This window comes from Hyposmocoma kahamanoa, unplaced genomic scaffold (assembly GCF_003589595.1).
Source record: "Hyposmocoma kahamanoa isolate Upper Pololo Valley unplaced genomic scaffold, ASM358959v1 92, whole genome shotgun sequence".
Lineage (NCBI taxonomy): Eukaryota > Metazoa > Arthropoda > Insecta > Lepidoptera > Cosmopterigidae > Hyposmocoma > Hyposmocoma kahamanoa.
The window spans coordinates 15,914,185-15,935,224 of NW_020654748.1; the positions used below are offsets into that span (position 1 = coordinate 15,914,185).

Below are 21,040 nucleotides of genomic sequence, written 5' to 3' on the forward strand. Positions count from 1 at the left end.
AATAACATAAGAATAGAAAAGATTCAGTTTACTTACTCTTCTGTTTCTTCTGGAGGCTTTTGGCAGCGATGCAAACGCGATGCAGTTTGTATCGATGCAGTCACGCGCTTGCATCGCAACTTAAAACCGCACGTGTGTGTAAATGTAGACGATAAGCGACAGCATCGCTACCGCATCGCGTTTGCATCGCTGCCAAAAGCCTACATGTGTAACCGCTCTAAAATGCGTATATTTGTTTTTCAAACAAAGGTTAAGATATTTTGATTTTCCAAAGAAAATTCTGATTTTGCTGCATATTATGTTTTTGCAAAATATTTTATTTTACTTTAACAATATGGTTTTTTAAATTTATTATTGCAATAGTGGGAACAAAAGAAAAAAATTAAAATCAAAACATATTGATTAATACAGCAGTTTTATGTTTCTTTGGGATTTTACATCAGAGGAAATACTGCATCCCATAGCTGGTGGTACGGAGTAACCATCTTGCCTGTTGAAATAAGAGTGTTTCACATCAACTGTATGTTCTTTGATAGAAAAACTTCGCTTCGTTTATTTAATGTAAGGGAGACCGTACTGACAGTCAAGTTTATAAAGTCCTGTGAGGGGATGTTACATTTCACGGGTCTCAGGAACGGAGAAATCTTCATCAGGATACGGTTAACATCCTGGTCTGTCATGCAGAGGTCCCGGGTGCGATTCCCGAGTCGGGAGAAATATTTGTATTGCCTACATTTATTTCTCTCGTTAGTTTGGGTGTAATTTGTGGTAGTCTTGTGTGTGCATGGCACCTGCGATACTGGATTTCCCTAGTGAGAGTAGAGAGGCTATGAGTGTGTGCGTATTTACGTAGAACGCACTATACATTTCCGGAACTGGCCACTTACATAAACAATATTTAAAAAGTAATTACAACATTTGAAAATGGAACTCTTTGGATGTTGAATACAGTTTGTTTCATCTGACTGTCACTTGTTTAGAAATTGGTTCTCGACATCACCATTTTCACGAGTTAAACGTGAAAATTTTCGTAGTATGATTGTGTAATTTAGAGTAAAAAGTTTCAACGACTAAAAAGTCGTTGAAAGACCAGGTACAAAGACACGACGCAAGCACATAGAAAAATTCGTGAGGTCCGTTGGTTCGTTCCGTGGCTTAGTTGGTATAGCGTCTGCCACGGTATGCAAGAAGACGTCCGGTTCGAATCCGACCGGATCGAAGGAATTTTTTCTGAGTGTTTTTTCTGAGTGTTCGATCTTTGTATTAATAATTATAATTTAGAGTAATTTAACAGTTCAGCGGAGCTTCGCTCGGCTTCAAACTGCTTTCTGCGATGAAACACCATGCAAGATGACTATTTATAACTGGTTTGCAGAATTCAAACGAGGTCGTGTGAATCTCAGTGACGAATTTCGTGATGGTTGCCCGTCCACTGCTGTGAAGAACAAAAACATTGATGCTGTGCACCGTCTGATCAAAACTGACAGGCACGTGACATACCATGAGATTCGGGCATCTCTAGGCATAGGCACGAGTCAAATGCAATTTGTCTACATAAACATTTGAGTGTGAACAACCTGTGCTCTCGCGGAATCTCACACAATTTGACTGAGGCTCAAAAAACGGATCGCGTCACTCGGTGCAATGCCAAGCTTACGGAATATTGAACTAGGCATTGCTTTATACCTGCTATAATTAGGGTCAACCACGGAGTATATTGAAACGGCATTTAAAGCAATTTCTTCGAGAACTAGCGTATCTGACTGTTACACGCACACATTTGTTACCAAATACGCATAAGGTTTTACTACACGCAAATATTAATTGATATAACCTACGCAGGCGTGTGCGTGCCTATACGTAGCTACATGCTACAATCACAGTATTAATGGTACTGTCATCGTACTTTCATTAACCTACTAGATTTGAAGTCAATCCGATCACTGAAAGGGTTGAAATATTAAAACACAGTCATCATAAAAAGCTTTATTCTCCCTGAAATATGATATATTTGGTCAACAATTCCCTCTTTCTGAGCTGACTGAACAAAGCTATACCTATAGCTTCGACGAGCTTGTCAAGAAAATGAAGATACTTATTTCCGAAAGCGAAGAAGCAAATCATTTGTGTTTTGTGAAAACTTGACGAAAAACGACTGACAATGCTTCAGAAATGTTTTCACATTTAGATGAGGTCTATAATTTGTGAATACGACTCTGAGTTTCATTTCATATATTACCTGATTAACCAAATGATTTATTTCTTAATGAATTTTTCGGTTGTTATTCATATGTACATTTTACACAACACGTACACAATTTAATGTGATGTCATGCAATGCATATAGCAAATGGTGCTACATTTAGTAGGGACCAAGCTTTTACTGCCTGATGCTTCAGCCCATTTTTCCTTTAAAAAGGATCCGGCGGGAAACTAAAAAATCAATCCAAAAACTGCAAATGTAAATCATGCCTGTGATAAAAACTCAAGCGGACGAAGGTGACGTATAATTAGCAAGTAGGGAGATAGGAATCATGTAGATAAGGGAAAGAAAATCTCCAATCTCATAAAGTCTTCATTTGATACTCCACGAACTTACGTGCATTGAAAAATTATCAACACTGTACCTCTTCTATCTATATTTCATTTTTTCCATTAATACATCGTTTGTACTTAAATTGAAAATAAAAAACAACTATTGCGAGTGTTGGGACCAAACATATAAGTAATCAAAACTGTTAGCTTTTAAATACCTGTAAACAATTTATGTTTACACATTGGTACCGCTATAATAAAAAAAAGTTGAACTAAACCAAAACCGGGTTTCTAAATACAGAGTTTCTACATATCGATAATTTGATTACAACACGCGGGCCTAGTACCAAGTGTAATACGACACTAGTGGAAGCAATTCATTGGGCGTCATTCGAATTGTTCTTTTGACGGCGGCGATGGTTAGCAATCAATGTATATTGTTATTCCGAGTTTCAAGAAAATAGTTTTATTTCGAAATTACAGTATTGTATTGTGGAAAATATTAGAAAATACAGAGTTTTAGTACTTACCGATGAAAGGAAATCACTCCCGGAGTATTTTTTAAATTTTGGCTTCTTACGCGACATGCTATATCTAATGGCACAATTCGGCATATTTCTATTTTTTTCCACAAAATAATCATGTATCACATTTGAACGACGTCTGACGCGCTGTTGACACTCATATCTGGTGATAAGCTAGGTAACGCGGACCCCGCCCACTAACCAGTCTATTACTAGTATTTATGTGGTCTGTGTTTTGGGTTAAGGAAAACACCGTGATGAAACCTGCATATTAAAGATTCACAATGCTCGGAAAACGTGCGAAGTCCCCAACCCGCATTGAGCTAGCTGGCGGACTATGCCCTAAACCTTCGCCTTAGAGGAGACCCGTATCCAGCAGTGAGTCGTATAAAATGGGTTTGTGGAGTAGCAAATTTTTTTTTCTATTTACTTCCATTTTTATAAACATGGGCTTCCGCAAATTAACGCCTGTCTAAATAATCTATTAATTGGATAAAATGGGTTGATGATGACGTAAATTGTTCAATACGTAAATAACATTGATCTGTGGAATTATTTGTAATCAAGAAAACATTGCGAGTGTTCAATATTTTTTCATTTTCGATTCTTATTCTTTCTTTATGCAATATTTGAGCTTTTAATATACTCTTTTGAGAATCCAAAAGATTTAGGAATCGAACACCATAGGGAATGTTTAATGCGACTTTACTTTTAGGCTTACGTTAAGTCTTTGTATACAGGGTGTAACGTAAAGGGTATATGAATATCAAGTGCTCCGACTTTGTTTGTGAGTTTGAGATGAGTGGCGTTTTTCGGTTTTTAAAACATTCAAATTTTAGAAGTTGCGTTTTAACCTTTTAGACTCGTGTCCCTCTGGCTGATCGCCTGGGTAAGACCGTGGATCACGTATTTGGAGCCTGTATTCTGGATCTCTGTACCATCAGTGATACGCGCACTTTTGTATGGATTTTTTGGACGTAACGCTTGCAGCACGGAGGTACAGAATACGTGGGCTGGAATCTTTCAATATAAAGCCTTCCCTAGGCAGGGTAGATATCACAACATTCTTGTACCCAATTTCGTTCAATAAGTTCAAGTTAAAAAAATCTAGTTGAACTAATTGGTATATTTTTGTCCAATTACTTCAAGTGACTGAACTTATAGTTGAACTTAGTGGAATAGAAGGCAAATGTGACGAGCTGCGCACGATGACGGCCAGCCCTTTTAATATTTTTGCCGTACCCAGTAGCTAACGCCGAATGACAGGAAGTACGAAATCACCACTAGTATAGTGGTGGAACGATAGCTTAAGTACGAATCAGTGATTTGTGAAAGCAGAACGGCTCTTAATACTTTGAAGTAGAGCTTTCAATGTGTTGTAATTGTTAAAGGTTACATTAGGTTTCAATAGCCTTGCACCCTTTGAAACAAACAGTTCCTGTCACACACATTCACCTTGGTCTTAAGGCATATTTTTTTTATGATACTAAGTGACTTGATGAAGATCCTGCACCTGGTGGTCAGCGACACCTGTATACAACAGTTGTAGTGCCACGCAGAGTTGTAAATCGCAAATATCTGAGAGGCACTGCCACTGAGCCCGGTCTCCGAGACATAAACTGACAAGTTCCACGTGAGTGTAATTTCACCAGCACCCTCTCTACTCTAGAACTCTACAAAACCGAAAATTAGTAATGCTGATATTACTGCTTGGTGGCAAAAATAGGTGAGGTGGTAGTACTTCCCTGGACGAACTCTTTCACAAGGGCATCTACGGGTTGTAGTGCTGGGGCACATTTTTGTTGCACACAATGCTTTGCAATGTTTAGACACAATGCTTGTTTTACTTGACTTGAAACTTCACACTCACAGACGATCTACGTTTCGTAGATACATATTTTACATAATTATATTGGTATACGCTTATCGTTACACCCTGTATTGGTGAAGCTTTGTTGGATAATTTTAAAACTGCGATATTAGGGATTCAGGGATGATTGAACGGTTTGCAATAAGAGAGCTACGGGCTTTGTATGCGGAACATTATGAACATAAATAAATAAATGTTGCCGAACGGTAAATGCTTTATTGTCGAACTTTCTGCTAAGTAGGTAATTCGTTTTATTGGGTTTTGTAAGCGTTCGTAGAATGTGACCACGTAATAAATTTAGGCATTAAACAACACTTAGTTGTATGCATTACATTAAAGATTTGCTGCGATATACTCCGATTAAGGCAAATCGTTCTTCTTGTAGAGTTTTGGATTTCGCCACGTACAAGTGTAAGGCAGACTTGGTGTTGGTGGTTTATTTTTGGATAAATACTCGTTTTTTATGGTAGCGACATGCAAGTCATAACAGTTGCAGTACCACTCAGAGCTTTAGAACACAAAGATCTGAGGGGCACTGCCACTGGGCCCGTCACCTTGAGACATAAGTTGGTAAGTCTCATGTACCTGTAATTTCACCAGCACCGTTACCTTTCAGAACCGGCACGCAGTAATGTGAGCATTACTGCTTGGTGGCAGAAATAGGTATGGTGGCAGTACTTCCCAGGACAAATTCTATCATAAAGAGCTCTACTACTACTAAAGCTACTATTAAATATTTAATATTAGTTTCTACAAAATTCAAATTTAATTATACGCGTATATGAAAGATCCAGCAAAAATCAAATAGAATCTGATATTGAAATATCTTAATATATTGCATTTTAGAGTGATAGAGCGAATCATCGACAAGCTGGCGCGAAGACACGGGGTGCACATCAACGAGTATGATGCGAGCAACGGTGCCGACAATGCTAAACGCCTAAACGGCAAAAATGGAATGCCACATATCAGAGATTTTACAGCTGGTAATTGTATTTTTAGTCTTCCTATGCTACATATCACAAATTCCATTGTACAGAACTTTACTTTACAGAAAGCGCTTTCAACTCTCAATAAAAAGAGCGTCTTTACTTCAAGATTACGATAATATCCAAGTATTTTTTCGTTTCACCAAATGGCATTTCGTCGGGCGCGTTTGTAGCTTGCTAAAAGGCGCGTATCTTCACGTAATCAAATTTTACAGGTGAGGTTTTAAACGTTATTACTTTGTTATTTCAATGACTACGACTTTCATTTTTGCACAGTAAGCATTAATTTAAGATGTTTTTGGACTGATAACAACAGATTCCAGTAAATCAGGCTAATTTGGTTGCTGCGACTATTACGCGGATTTAGTTTGGCCTCCAAATCACCGAAATGACAATTTCATAACGTATGCTAGTTACGCGTAATTGCACTATCCCCGACGATATTTTTGTGTTGTAGGTACGTATTGTTAATTGTATTTTTCACACTGTTTGTCATTACCAGTAAGAAGATTAAATTTTCATGGTTATTTCTACCCATGAAAAGTTTCAATTTGTTTTTCTTATTAATATTTAACAAAGAATTTTTAGATCCGGCAAGACTGGGAAACGAGTCAGCAGGCCCTACGAATTTCTCCGTATTCTTGTTGCAGATCTTAGTTTTTGGTTTTTAGCGGCTGTTTTGTCATAGAGCCACCGGCCGGATTGAAGGAATTTTTCTTTGTGTTAATTAGTAATGATTATATCGTCGGGGATAGCGCAATTACGCGGCTCTAGCATTTGATTATGAGTCTCCATTTCGGTAATTTTGTCGCAAATCAAATCCGCGTAAATGTCGTGGCAACCAAATTTGCGAGATTTACTGGAATCTTTTCTTATCAGTCCGTAGACAACATAAATTAATGCTTACTGTGCAAGAATGAAAGTCGGTAGCCATTGAGTAATAACGTTAAATCCCTCTCCTGTGAAATTTGGTTTGGTGCAGATACGCGCCTTTTACCAATGCTATATACGCGGATTTACACTGTACCCGATGGTATAATGGTTATAAAAAACATGATGTTCAATCAAATAAATATTGCAATTAATCTTCTTATCTATCTGTGAAAGCATTTCATTTCGGTTAGCTGAGTAACAAAACGCAGTCAACTGTAATTATATGAAAATTACTATTGGCTACTGTACTACCAACCGCATTAAAATTTCAACCTCTATTCTATTTAATCGCAAAGTTCAGAATATTCCACTGGAATTCGTATTTATCTTTCACACTGCAGTCGGCACTTAAGCGTCAGCTAAGGACTTGTCATGTGTAAGTTTTTACAAGCTTCAGAGGATTTTCTGATTTCCGGCGTACATTTTCGTAGTACACATTTTTCTTGCTATGTTTAGATAGCATAAATGTTGTATAAGAAACTTGATATTGGAATAGGCGCACCGAAACCTGGGCTTCTTTAAAAATCGTTTGGAAGTTTTGTCATCTTAATAATATACACACATCAAAAAAAGTTTGCGATCACTTCGAAAAACTGAAATCTTTTTTGTTACTGTAGATTATATTATGATTTTTTCTTCTTTTTAGATTCTTTATTTAAAAATAAATTAGAACATAAAACAATGACCCCGTTCAATGTTTTTTCATATAAAAAGGCTTTCAGTCCTAGCTTACGCTCATTCAGAAATCTGATTTAGTCAATTATAAGCGATTCAAGATATTTTTCGCGGAAAGTTGTGATTGAAAAAATGCCAAGAGGATTATCAGAGGTTTTACGAGCTAGAATAGTAACTTTGAGGGAAGAAGGATACACCACGAGAGTAATAGCACGCAGACTTGCTATATCCCAATCCTGTGTCGTGGCTACGTTGCAGAGGTATCACGGAATGGGGAATTTAGCTGACCGACCCCGCAGACGTCGCCCAACTGTTTTGACAGCTGCCCAAAAGCGCTATATTAGATTGCTGGCAGCCCGTGATCCAACAATCAACGCCACTAAAATAAAAGCAGAAGTCAGGGCCGCCTCTGGGCTTGAAGTTAGCACGCAGACCGTTCGCAATTGCTTGCACCAGACTGGATTACGAGCACGGAGGTCTTGGCGAGCTCCGCTCAATTCCCGGCAACGTCAACAACGAAGATTGCAGTGGGCTAGACTTCGGCAAAATGAAGAAGGTGAGGACGAAAACATTTGGCAAAACTGTCTCTTCGTTAACGAATCCCGAATCAGCACTCATCCAGATAACCGACGTGTCCGTGTCTGGAGAAGACCAGGCGACCGTGAAAGACAAAGAACTGCCACTGGAACAGTTCAGCAAGGCGAAAAATCGGTGTCCTTTTGGGGTGGCATTATGATTGGAGCTAGAACGCCTTTGATCCCGTATCGGGGCTTCATGACAGCAGACATGTACAAAGCAGTTGCTATTGATGATATCGTCAGACCATTCCGAGTAAACCACGGGCACCAATTTGTACTGGTCGATGATATTGCGCCCGCACATCGAGCTCAACGAGTCAATGCTGCTCTTCAAGAATACGATATCACACGATTAGACTGGCCTGCCGGCTCGCCCGACTTAAACCCAATAGAGCACGCGTGGGATGCTCTTAAACGAGCAGTATGGAACCGTGAGCCACGTCCCCAGACAGTTCCAGAGCTCAGGGAAGCCGCTATTGAAGAATGGGATAGGTTACCCCAGGAAATGCTGGATAACTTGATCCTCAGCATGCCCAGGAGGATCTTCGCATGTATTCGAGCCAGGGGAGGAGTTATTTTATATTGAATTCACACCTTTTAATAATAAATTGTTGTTTAAGTTTAATTAAACAGTCTTTTTCTTTCTATGAAATTTCTATCTCTATTACATTATGATTAATGGCTCAATTTTTTAAAATAAATAATAAAAAATAGTTTTATATTTTAATTTCAAACAGGGTATTCCTATTTAAAGAAAGCATACAACATAGATTTTTTCTTGATAAAGTTAAATTTAAAGAATTATAGGAGCTTATGCTATTGATCGCAAACTTTTTTTGATGTGTGTATATCTGATCTTTGAATCTGAATCTAAAATTTATCGTTTTTTGATAATACGTCACCAGATCACTTTGAATTTAATTTGTTCTATACAAACAGACTTAAGAGGATAGAAAAAAGTAAAGGAAAGGAGCTGCCCTATCTACGGAATAAACGTACCTATCTAAACCAAAATTGTACCAAACATATGGCGGATTTAGTGTTGTACCATAATTATAGATAAGTTAATATCGACATGCAAATGTGTGGCTTGAATGTTGAAACTGTTTTTCGTTTGCAAATTTGTATAGTTTACTGTAATCAAAGTATGATTAATACTAGGCTATTATTACTAAGGAAGTTACGAGCCATTTTAATCAAAATTAAATATAGTTATTTACCAATAAATGTAACGATGGAATTGCATTATCATGTAATCTAGTTACATACAAAGTTCTATTAAAATTTGACTCTTCAAAATAGAGCGAACAAACGAAGATGATATTTGATCCAATGTTTATGTTCGGCAGTCCTATAATTTCCAGCCATTCTTTCTTTCTTCTTTCATTTGTAGGTAAACTTTAAAAATAATAATAGTGAAATAATAAAAACCTCGTAGTGAATTGTTTTAATTACAGAATATCGATAATATGTCTGCTTACAAGAGCAACACTATCTCAAAATAATCGTTATCAACAATCATTAAAATATACTATCAAACAGGCAATCTAAAGTAACCAAAGCAAAATTCGGCAAGACATATGAATGAACTACTTAAATGAGTCTTATTACATGAGATATTTGGGCTATTGTATGATTTATAGGCAGAAAAGTAGCATATACCGGTGTACTGTAACATTCGGTTGATTTCCGCTTTTTCTACTGCAGCACCCCTTAATGCTGCAGCGACGCATTTTTATCAATACTTAATTGTTCTCACTGTCAATATTTTTCATTGCAATTCATGCGAATCATTCACTAAAACATTTGGCTAAACATTGCTTTTGAGATTTAATATACTTCCCTTTGACAACCGGTTACGGTACGGTATCCAAAAATGGTAAAATGAGGACAGTTGGCCTTTAAAATAAAATGACGTTACGTATTTTCGATTCCCGTGTTTGACATAAATCAATGTGGTGCTATCTATTTTGGTTTAGTTAAACAAAGACAATGAAATGTTTATGTTTTCAACGTCTAAATGCATCATATACATATAACGTCTGATTTATATATCTATCAATATAACATATCCTTTGATTTCCATAATCTAAGAGCGAGACGAATACTTATGTATACAGTTATCTGTATAATATGGATTACTTCAAGTTGATTTGACGAAACCAGAATTTTAGGTTCATTGAAGGCAAATTCTATACTGGAAATGTTTATTTTTCAAAGGAATAAAATAAAATTTAAAGAGATTGTGCGGTTATCGCCGTGACATATTTCATAAACAATTCTTATTTGAAAGAATATAACTTTATCTTTAAACGTAAACATATATCTAAGTTCTTAAATGCGAATTTTGGATGCAAATTTAAACATATTTCTAGAATTACCTTTATTCCAATCGCAGGTGTTGCAAACCGTAGTTGTGCCGTCAGAATTCCTCGCCAGGTGTCTGAAGACAAAAAAGGCTACCTTGAAGACAGGAGACCGGCAGCAAATGCCGACCCTTACCGTATCATATCAATTATGTTGAAGACTTGTATCTTTGATGAATAATTTCAGAATTATTAAATGTGTATTGTATATACAGTTTTGTTGCTACCGTTACGTATTGTGCTGTTGATGTTTTATTCGTCTGTTTTTTGTACTGTTTTGTTTTGTGTGTGAAATTTGTAACGTGTTTGGTTTTTAGTGAAATAATTTTAATTAACAGGTTTTATTCCTAATACTTTATTATATATTAAAAATATCATGATAAAGTTATGAAAGAAGTCCACAGTTTAGATAGTGGTGTGTCGGTGAGGGTGAATAACAATGCTCGCCATTTGCTGTGTCAATTTCAGTAACATTTTTGGCATTCGTTGATTCCTATCGTATCACGAGACAGATACAATCTAATTGACACTGAGTTTCAGACGTAACGGAAACATTACACCCCTTTATGCGCTTGTCGCACTGTACTTGTGTAGCATAGCGCCTCGCTTATTTTTGTCAGACAGAACAACTTTGTGATAAGATTCTGAGAGAGACCTCAATGTTATGGTTCTTTGTAACTATACTCTAGCCAAATTCGATGTAGAATGTTTTATAACAAAACGTTGCTAGGCAACCAATGATGACATAGGAAAAGAACATTTTTTTCAATGCTCATTATTGAGGCTTGCTCTGCCCACGGTATTGCGTTATGTAGAAGTAAAACTTACCTAGCCAATTATTATAAAGTTTCCAAAATACCTATTGATGCATATGATTTAGGAATAAAAATAAGTGTTTGCATTGTATTAATATTTACTGCTAGATGGTAGGTAATGGTAGATGAAAAGAAACAAAATTGTAAGATTTTATTTGATCCACTGCTCTTGGTTGGAGCACGAGGACTAAAATGTTCTTATGCTTCTACCGGTAAGACCAAAATTGCTCCATATATAATGTACTCTTTGCAGTTGCCCCAAGTGCGTCCAGTCAGAATGCACTTAATCGACTTGATATATAACCTATACGCGAGTAGCTATTCTATACCAAGTGACGGCACGAACAAGTCATGCGCCTGATGTTAAGCGACAAAAGATAAAAATATTAAAATTTATTCCCACTAAGTAGCTCATGTATGGAACTTTTGGGTTACAATTGTTCCACGTGGAACTGAGGATATGGAACTACTGGGAATAAACGCTAATAGCTTTTGATTTAACTCTTTGAAAAGGAGTTTCAATAGCTTTTGATTTAACTCTTTGAAAAGGAGTTTCAAGAGTAATTTTTCTTTAAAACAAGAATATAAAATATACTACCGATTATGTATACAATATTTAATCTATATGCAGTTTAATGGAGACTTATTAAAATTAAATATGTAAGACTTATATAATAATAAAAGACTTAAAGAATAAACTCACAAGGCCTATATTCTATATATGGTATCTAGAAAAATACGTATTTCATTCAAAACTGAGGGCGTACTTGTTTTTCGCCTGAAGTATGTAATTAATTATACTAATATGCCTTTTTATATATGTACATTGATCGTTTAGTGCTTTTCCCATTGTAATTTGCTGGGTCTTAAGAGGATAAACTAATACTTCCAGCAAAAAACTATCACAAATCGCTGCGAAAAATGTTCCAAGATGATCTTCAATGCAAACATGCCCTGAGGTAAATACAGAATATAGCATAAAACGGCCTTAACATAATTAAGTCTATTCATACTCTATTCTTTCAAAAATTGAAAGTCACTGTTCTATTTGCATACTAACCTTTTTTCTCCCTACTAATAGAGTGATGCAATATAGGCATGCTACCCATTGACTTACAATTATATGGACGTCGGGTCCGCGCTAAAAAGTGTCCGAACTTATAGGGCGTTAAAATCGTATACAGAGCGTCATTCACGCTTTAGTCTTCGTTTGTTCGACTGAGAGCGAAGCAAGCAAAATTAAACAGTACTCCGATGACATAACAATTTAAATTCAACGTTTTAGCTTTTTCATATTCCTTTACATGTCACTACGTTTAAATAGGTTGACTTGGGACATTTTTTTCGTGGTTTTTGTGTTAAACCCGTCGTCCATTTACTTGTAAGTCAATGATGCTACCCTATTTTTTAAATGATATTACCCACTGTAATATACGGCTAACGTACATGATGTACATGTATTTTTTGTGAAAGTACTACTACTAGTTTAAAAAAAGTACAATTGCGTTGCTACAGAGGATTATTTGTAACCACGCCACCTATTATTAATATTTGTACCTATTATTTATTAACTGCCTCAGTGGCCGAACGGTTACCGTGCTGGAATGCCACGCAAGTGGTCCCGAGTTCGATTCCCGGGCCGGGAGAAATATTTGCATGGCCTACATTTATTCCTCTCGTGAGTTTGGGTGTAATTTGTTGTTGTCTATCCATGTGTCCAAGTCACCCGTGATACAGGGTTTCCCTAGTGCGGGGCTATGAGTGTGTGCTCGTCATTATAATTATTGTAAATGCAATTTTAGCTATTTTTCTGAATTTAGCCAATGCCCAAACGCTGTGTATTGTGTACCAGTGGCGAGGCGTCCATGTAACTCGACTCCCATCGGTTTTCCTAAAATTATCCACATATTACCAAAAGACTGTACTAGACAGCGCGCACTACCACCATTTAAAAAACTTGTATTCAATGATAATCGTGTAGTAATTTGTCCTTAATAATACGGAGTACTGTAGCTTCCCGATGGATCTTAGCCAATCATAACGCGCAGCAACCAATTCGCCTTTGTGGCGGGAAAAATAGTTTTGTTAATGTAGTTGTTTTTTGTTTTGCTCCGATTTTACTAACGACAATTTTCACGCCTCGCCACTGCTGTGTACATACCTCCTAAAGATAGATTGAGTAGATCATTCAATAAAAATCACAGGTGTGCTAATTGGGAGGTGAAAAATTTCTCACTACCCGTACAGCCATGTGTAACTGAATGTTTATGGGCCCGTATTTATTCACGATAATTTTGCAATAATAGGTAATCAGTACTTACTGGTCCATGCACTCGTTGATTGTGCACAACCCTATTGTAGTTGTTCATGGTGTATCTAATAGTATTTGCCTACACGCTATATACATTACAGCTACCACGTAATCGTAGCACTATCCTCTTCATCCTCTTAAAGCATTCTATCTTAGGCAAAAGTCGACGCCGATCTTCTGGGACACCATCGATGAGCTGCTCCTTATAAGCTGCAACTGCAGGCTACCATCTGCTGCGCCAACTCACAGTTTCATTTCGTAGTAATTTTCATTACTTACTTAAAAATCGTGACATATCGGAAAAGTAGCGATCAGCTGACCGAAATTTTCTGGCCTAGAATTTACGTATCTATCACAGTGGGAAGTAAAATAACTTTTTAAATGTCTTTGTTATTATTAACTGAATATGACTACAGTTTTCTGTTAGACATTGTGTAGAAATAGTAATTTTAAAAAGTTATTTGAACTATTTATTACCTACAACTATTTATACTCGGCCTCAAAGTAAGCTTACAAATTTTCAACTGCAAATGTATTAAAATGATATCCAAGTGCCATTAATTTCTAAGAAAGGATTAGCTGGAACCTACCAATACCTAAACAATATTTTCTGTAGGTTTGTTTATAACACATTGTATACACGACATAAAAACACATTAATTTCAACTCTATTTCACTGTAGAAGCAAAATACAATGAAAGTCAGGTTTACACCATTTTGAGATTATTTACAAATCCTTAGTCATTTGTTTGCATCATTTTCGTTATTTTGAGCCTGTTATGTGGTACCTTCAATGATCTGTAAAATTGGACCAATAAATCCCTGACATTACAAAAACATTTATCACTCTGCTTGTATCTCTCAACTGTCGGTACAGCACAGTAAGATCGTACATCATTCTTACTGCAATCGATATAAAGTTGAGTTTAAGTTACGCCACACTGTACGCCAGTACGTCAGCAGTAGAATTTGCCTTCCAAAATGCGTGCTGATGTAAATTGGGAATAACTATATCTCACTGCTAAATACCGATTCGAATGCAATAAAGCTTACTTGAATAGCTTCCAGTGTTTATTGTTCCTTCTATTTGTAGTTACAGATTTTGTATAAAATACGTAACAATCACAAACTTTTGAGGTTAGTGGAGAGTTGAATAATACATAGAATAAATGTTTCCGATTTCTGATTTCTGATAATTCCGCACATATCTCAACAACTTAATGCCACTTAAAGTCCTCAGTGTCGCCGGCGGAAAACATATTCTTCCGTCCTTAATTAAAAAAAAGTAATTAACATAATCAGACACTCTATCGTGCGCTACAGCAATCGTGCGCGATTGAGCACGCGTGTAAAGACATTGGAAGGAAAAGGTAAAGACCCCGCGATTATGCTTATCAGTCGTGCGTGCAATTGCGCACGCCAACACGCGCCAGTGTCACGCGGTCCATCTTGCGCTATTAGCCTTTATACGGACACTCTTTTCGTTGTAACAAAAACGAACACGAGGAAGCGCGTGCGAAACAACATTAGCTTAAAACATTTTAAACAGGTTATCGTGCACGATTGCGCGTGCAGGGTTTCCCGCGCGCAATCCTGTACGATAGAGTGACTCCTAATTACGCGCGATATAGTGACTGTATAAAGTGGGCTATTGACCTATCTGGAATCAGTAAAACGAGGTCTACAATCCCCTTTCGTTTCTTTTTTTATATTTTATTTTTTTTTTAAATCGTTTTTTTCATATTTTATTTATTTTCAGTTTTGTTTAAGCAAAATCAGCGTAATTGACATTTTTCAAACGTCAATGTCAATATCTCGAAAGTTACTATAATGCAAATGCGTTCTTTATGACAAGGAGTGCAGTATTAGTCCGTGATTACTCCCCGAATAGATGTTATCACGTTCCGTAAGTTATTACACTCATTTAATATTGCGGAAGTTTTCAGTAAGGGGTAAGGTCACATTACATTTTCATTTTAAGCATTTGGAAAGTTACTTGGCAAAGACATAAAAGAAGGAGAAGAAAAAGAAAACAAAGAGAGAGGAAAAGGTTAAGAGGAAAGTCATACATAGCAACGAAAACAATTGGAAAATAAGGTTATGACGAACAAGTAGGTACAAAAATCTGAAAATAGTAAAGATAATCCTTTTAATGGGAAAAATAAAATTATGAAATGTCATAAGAACGTACAGACAGTATTGCAGTGTTTTAAAGATTGATAAGATTTTGAAGATTTTTATAAAGTTTGCATTTAATAGACTTTTATTCAAAGAGTTACCAAGTCTGCCAGTTCTTTAGGAAAATAAGGTGCCTGGAGTTCAAATTCAAATCGTCTTTATTTCATAGGTAACCAAATTACACTTGAAATCGCCATATTAGTTTTATTAAACTTACTGCTCTCTCATAAGTGTTGTCCTTTCAAATATACATTTGAATATATTTACTTACATTTACAATATTTATTTCAAATATCTTAGATTGAGACATCGAGTATATAACCAGAAATAGAGACGAAATAAGGACCATCCATCCCTAGCAACTCATCAGGTAAATGGGCCTTATATCTCTTTTAAATATCAATTCCCGTATACGTTGAAATCACAAATTAGAAAACTGAAATAGTACAGCGCCAACAACTGACCTGTGTGTACGTCTCCGTATATTCCAAAAATATTCTGCAATTATTGTAATAAAGATAATATCTCTAACAATGGGAGCTGTTCCATTCAGTGGTGTGGGAAAAACAGCAAAACATCTAATTACAAAACAAACGGAATCACATGTCAGACATGGCAATTAAATATTAAATAAGTAATTTTGCAATTTTCATCCATTATAGCAAAGCTCTAGTTAAGTTTAATTAGAATCGACCAGTTGGACGTAAGTCAATGAGTTGGACGATTTGAAGTGGAAACAATTGACGACACCCGTCAATATTTTTTTCTAATTCGGACTCTTAGAGGATGGAAAAAAATAAAAGAAAGGAGCTGCCCTAAGTACAGAATCAACGTGCATATTACCAAAATTTGAAAGTTACAAATGGCGGATTTCTTTAGTGTTGTACCATAATCTATCGATAAGTCATTATCGACATGCAAATGTATGGCTTGAATTTTTGTTTCTTTAGTTTACTGTAACCAAAGTATGCCTAAACAAACACAAGTCTGATAATTTAATCTCGAGTGGTATATTATTATAAATGTCAACACACATTTTTAAACTTTAAAAAAAAATTATTTTCAACATTACAACTGGTAACTTATTTAGTAAAAGTCACCAAACTGCTGTGCAGTTTGTTGGCGACATGCGCATTCTTGCTTAATTATACCTACTTTACTTGTATTTAACATTACGTAGTATTAATTGTACTTACTAAATAAAATATGAAAATTACTTTAAGAGGCCTTTAACCTACATTTTAGTACATATTTACATAACGTCTTTTAACTAACCGTCAAGTACAAGTCTATTCAGGTTTCTGCGGATTCTAGTATTCCCGTTAATTCCCGGGCTTTCTTAAGCAAATGAATCTATCAAGCAATTTTAACACAGAAATAATGGAAGTAGTTGTGAAAATCAATTATCGGAAATCAACAATTATCATGTACTAGCTTTTCCCCACGATAAAATCCCCGCAATAAAGTTGCAAAAAAGAAATGACAAAAACGAACGTGGTGGATGCTGATTATTCCAGAAACAGAACAACATGACATTTTGTTGATATATAATATATACTTCTTTATTTTGTGTTTTGATTTTTTTTTGAATAGAGTTTTAAAACCAGTATGCATTTCATATGCGGACGGACTAACGTGTGAACGCTATTGGTCGAGCGCCTTTGGTTTGTGATAAGCCGAATGAACTCTATACACGTTGGCGCTCGCCTTCACTCGGTCAGCTAGGCGAGTGACACCGAACAAGGCAAGGCAAGGCAAATAGGCTGTCTATACGTTGGTATGTTGTCATTGTATTGCAGGCTTTAAAAAAATAGTCATATTTAATAGTTAGAGTTGTCATTGGGAAAAATCAGAAACGAGTGGATAATTTTGTTTTCAGGAACTGAGAATAGCTAGTAAATGAGTCTTGTTTAATCTAAATTGAACATAAAATTATTTACCAATAAACCTGATGATGGAATAGCATTGTCATGTAATCTAGTTACATTTAAAGTTCTGTTAAAATTTGACTCTTCAAAATGAAGCGAACAAATGAAGATGGTCTTTGATCCAACGTTTATATTCGGCAGTCCTATGATTTCCAACCATTCTTTCTTCCTTTTTTCATTTGTAGGAAAACTTGAAATAATAATAATAAAACAATAAAAACCTCATAGTGAATTGTTTTAATAACAGAATATCGATAATATGTATGCTTACAAGATCAACACTATCTCAAAATAATCGTTAACAACAATCATCAAAATATACAAACAAACAGGCAATCTAAAGTAACCAAAGCAAAATTTGGCAAGATTTATAAATAAACTACTTAAATAAGTCTAATTACATAAAATATTCGGGCTATTGTGTGATTTATAGACAAAAAAATAACACATGCCTGGGCAATGTAACATTCGATTGATTTGCAGTTTTTCTAAAGCCGCATCCTTTAATGCTGCAGCGTCGCATTTTTATTAATACCTAATTATTCTCACTGTCAATATTTTTGTCCAATTTAATTATAATACATGTGAATAATTCAATAATACATTTGGAAAAACATTTGTTTTGACATTTGATGTACTTCCCTTTGACAACGGTATCATGTACCTCATGTACTTCAAATGGCCACGGTTGGCATTTAAAATGACGTTACGAATTTTCGATTCCCGTGTTTGACACAGACCAATGTAATGCTATCTCTTTTGGCTTAAGACGGCACGTAATAGTTAAACAAAGACAATAATATGTTTATGTTTTCGACGTCGAAATGCATCATATACATATAACGTCTGATTTATATATATCAACGTAACATGTCCTTTAGTTTCCATAGTCTAAGTTCGGACTGGTCAATCGGAGCGCAGTTGTCACAGTAATAATTTAGCAGAATAATTTTCAAACAAATTAAATGACATTTTGTCTCTATTTCTGGTTTTAAACTCGATGGATGGATGTAAATGGTTCACTGCCAAGTATTTTTGTCATCCAAGTGCGCAGAAGCTGTATAATAAACTTTAATATAAAGTTTATGTTTCACTTTAGTCTTAAACCTCGTAAAGATCGTAGTCGGAGAGAGAAATGAAAAATTTACTAGCTGTACCTAAAAAACACAAGGCAACAAGGCACCTTATTTAGTATACTTTTAAATGACCTTCCTGAAGTGATCGAGAGAGCTGATGTTTTTATGTACGCTGAAGATGTCACCGCAGTTGTTACCGCGCTAGCCTGCATGACTTGGAGCGTAACCTCTGTATCATAGTTCAGCGACTGTATTCAATGGTTCCAATCAAATGGACTGGCACTAAATAAAGAAAAAACGTGTTTTATGCGTTTCCGCTTTAATGGTCACCCCACAGGCAGTAGTAGTAAGCGTGGGTGACTCTAACGTTGAGCAAGTGACATTTACTGTTAGGATACGAATGTTAGGATTTACAAACGACAGTGGGCTCAGATGGGACAGTCTCCGTGGCCCAGTGGTTTTCATGGTGTTGCCATGTCTGAGGTCCCGGGTTCGATTCCCGGTCGGGTCACTGTAGAAAAATAACTTTTCTATATTGTCTCCGGTCTGAGTGTTTGTGGTAACGTCGTTGTTTCCGATTTCCATAACACAACGGCTTCAGCTAGTTACTTTGGGATCAGAGCAACGTATGTGATGTTGTCTAATATTTATTTATTATGTTATTTATTATTACATATCGAGGAGGTGTGTGCCAGACTAGGCAGAGCGTGTTTTGTATTACGTCGTCTTGCGAGCACTGCGACCAAAGGCGTCGTCTGGACATGCTACTTCGCCTCAGTTCTGGCATATGGAACAGAGCCGTGGGCAAACACTGCCGACTGGCACAAAGTATTTGTACTCCAAAAGCGCGCGATGGCGGGAGTACCTGATGACGTATCGGCGCGCGACTATTTCAATAAATACCAAATTGTGACCCTTCCCGGCCTAGTAGTAATACAGTAAATAGCTACATTTGTTCATACCAACTTTGAAAAGTTTCAGCGTAATGGGATTAACTCGAGGTATACACTACGCAGCAACATGTGTTGCTATGTACTTTAACGACCTTAAACAGATTCCGTCCAAATTAACCAAGTCAGTCTACGTAAGGAGCACTGGTATACAATAAGATACCGTATGATATCAAAGATACAGCTTCACCGTTTAGCTTTAAGATTACGTTAAAGATGGGCTACTAAAAAAACAATTCTATGACTTTAAAGAATTCCTTATTTCTTGAAATCAAATGTCGCAATGTAATTTCTATCGTACTATCATGATTTGCCTTTGGTATTTATCTTTGATTATTTGTATTTAATTTTATTTTTTATGACTTGTATGATAATGTAAATGTGACTTCTAATATATTTCAAATGCTATGCTACGTACTGTTTATTTTATAATTAATGTTGAATTAAAAAAAATTAAATTTAAAGTAATGTCCGTTTTAAAAATATTGAATGATGTAGGCATCGAGTAAGGTACTCGATGTATACAGGTAACTGATTGTAACATATAAAATTGTTACCAATAAATAATTTCGTTTCGTAAATGGTAAATTTTTGTTGTTTGTGTTCAACCGGAATCTTATTATAGAAGCTTACAGATGAATTTGTGATTTTGTGAAGACGACTGTCAAGAATAGCTAGTTTATTTTTATTCCTCGTGTTAATGTTATATCTCATTGACTTTTTGTAAGTCAATGTTATATCTGTCACTATTTTTAATGAAAAATAAAAACTATTCTTCTTACTTATATAACATTTTCATAAACTTGTTTTTTCCTTCGTTCCGTTTGGAACAGGCGAAGGTCAGAGACCATACTACCTAGTCATTAGCTTCTCTTTTTTTTCAGTAGGTGTGTTTCGATTTAAGCCTGTGACGCTAGTGTAAAAATTGTTTATAAAAATTGTCTCAAAGATACTGCGGTCCAGATTGTAAATTGCTCTAATCGCATGTTTCTGCAGGACAAAGATTCTATTAATATTGGCGGCATTACACCAAAGCAAAATACCCTATGTCATAAAATTGTGAAAATAGCTGAAGTAAACTAATGTAGCTGTTTCGACGTCTGAAAGTTTTCGTATTTATTTAATCACGTACACTCCAGTGCTGAGCCGTTTTGGTAGCTTATTTATACGTGAACCCCATTGCAGTTTAGAATCTAAAGTCATACCTAGAAATACAACGTATCTACATGGTTCCATTTTTCGTTTGCAACCTTTTTGCAACTATCAAAGCCAAAGTCAAATAATTTTTATTATTTGACTACTGATATAAGCA

At 35.9% G+C, this 21,040-nt stretch overlaps 1 protein-coding gene across 1 annotated transcript in view; it reads left to right on the forward strand.

The window, feature by feature from the left end:
- LOC113236765 (glutamine synthetase-like) overlaps positions 1–10,770 on the forward strand; it is a 12,126-nt gene extending 1,356 nt beyond the window's left edge. The window contains exons 2-3 of the mRNA XM_026472933.1: positions 5,776–5,915; positions 10,503–10,770. Coding sequence (XP_026328718.1) covers positions 5,776–5,915; positions 10,503–10,651 — 289 coding nt within the window. The 3' untranslated portion in view covers positions 10,652–10,770. The remainder of the gene's footprint in view (positions 1–5,775; positions 5,916–10,502) is intronic.
- The last annotated feature ends 10,270 nt before the right edge of the window (positions 10,771–21,040 follow it).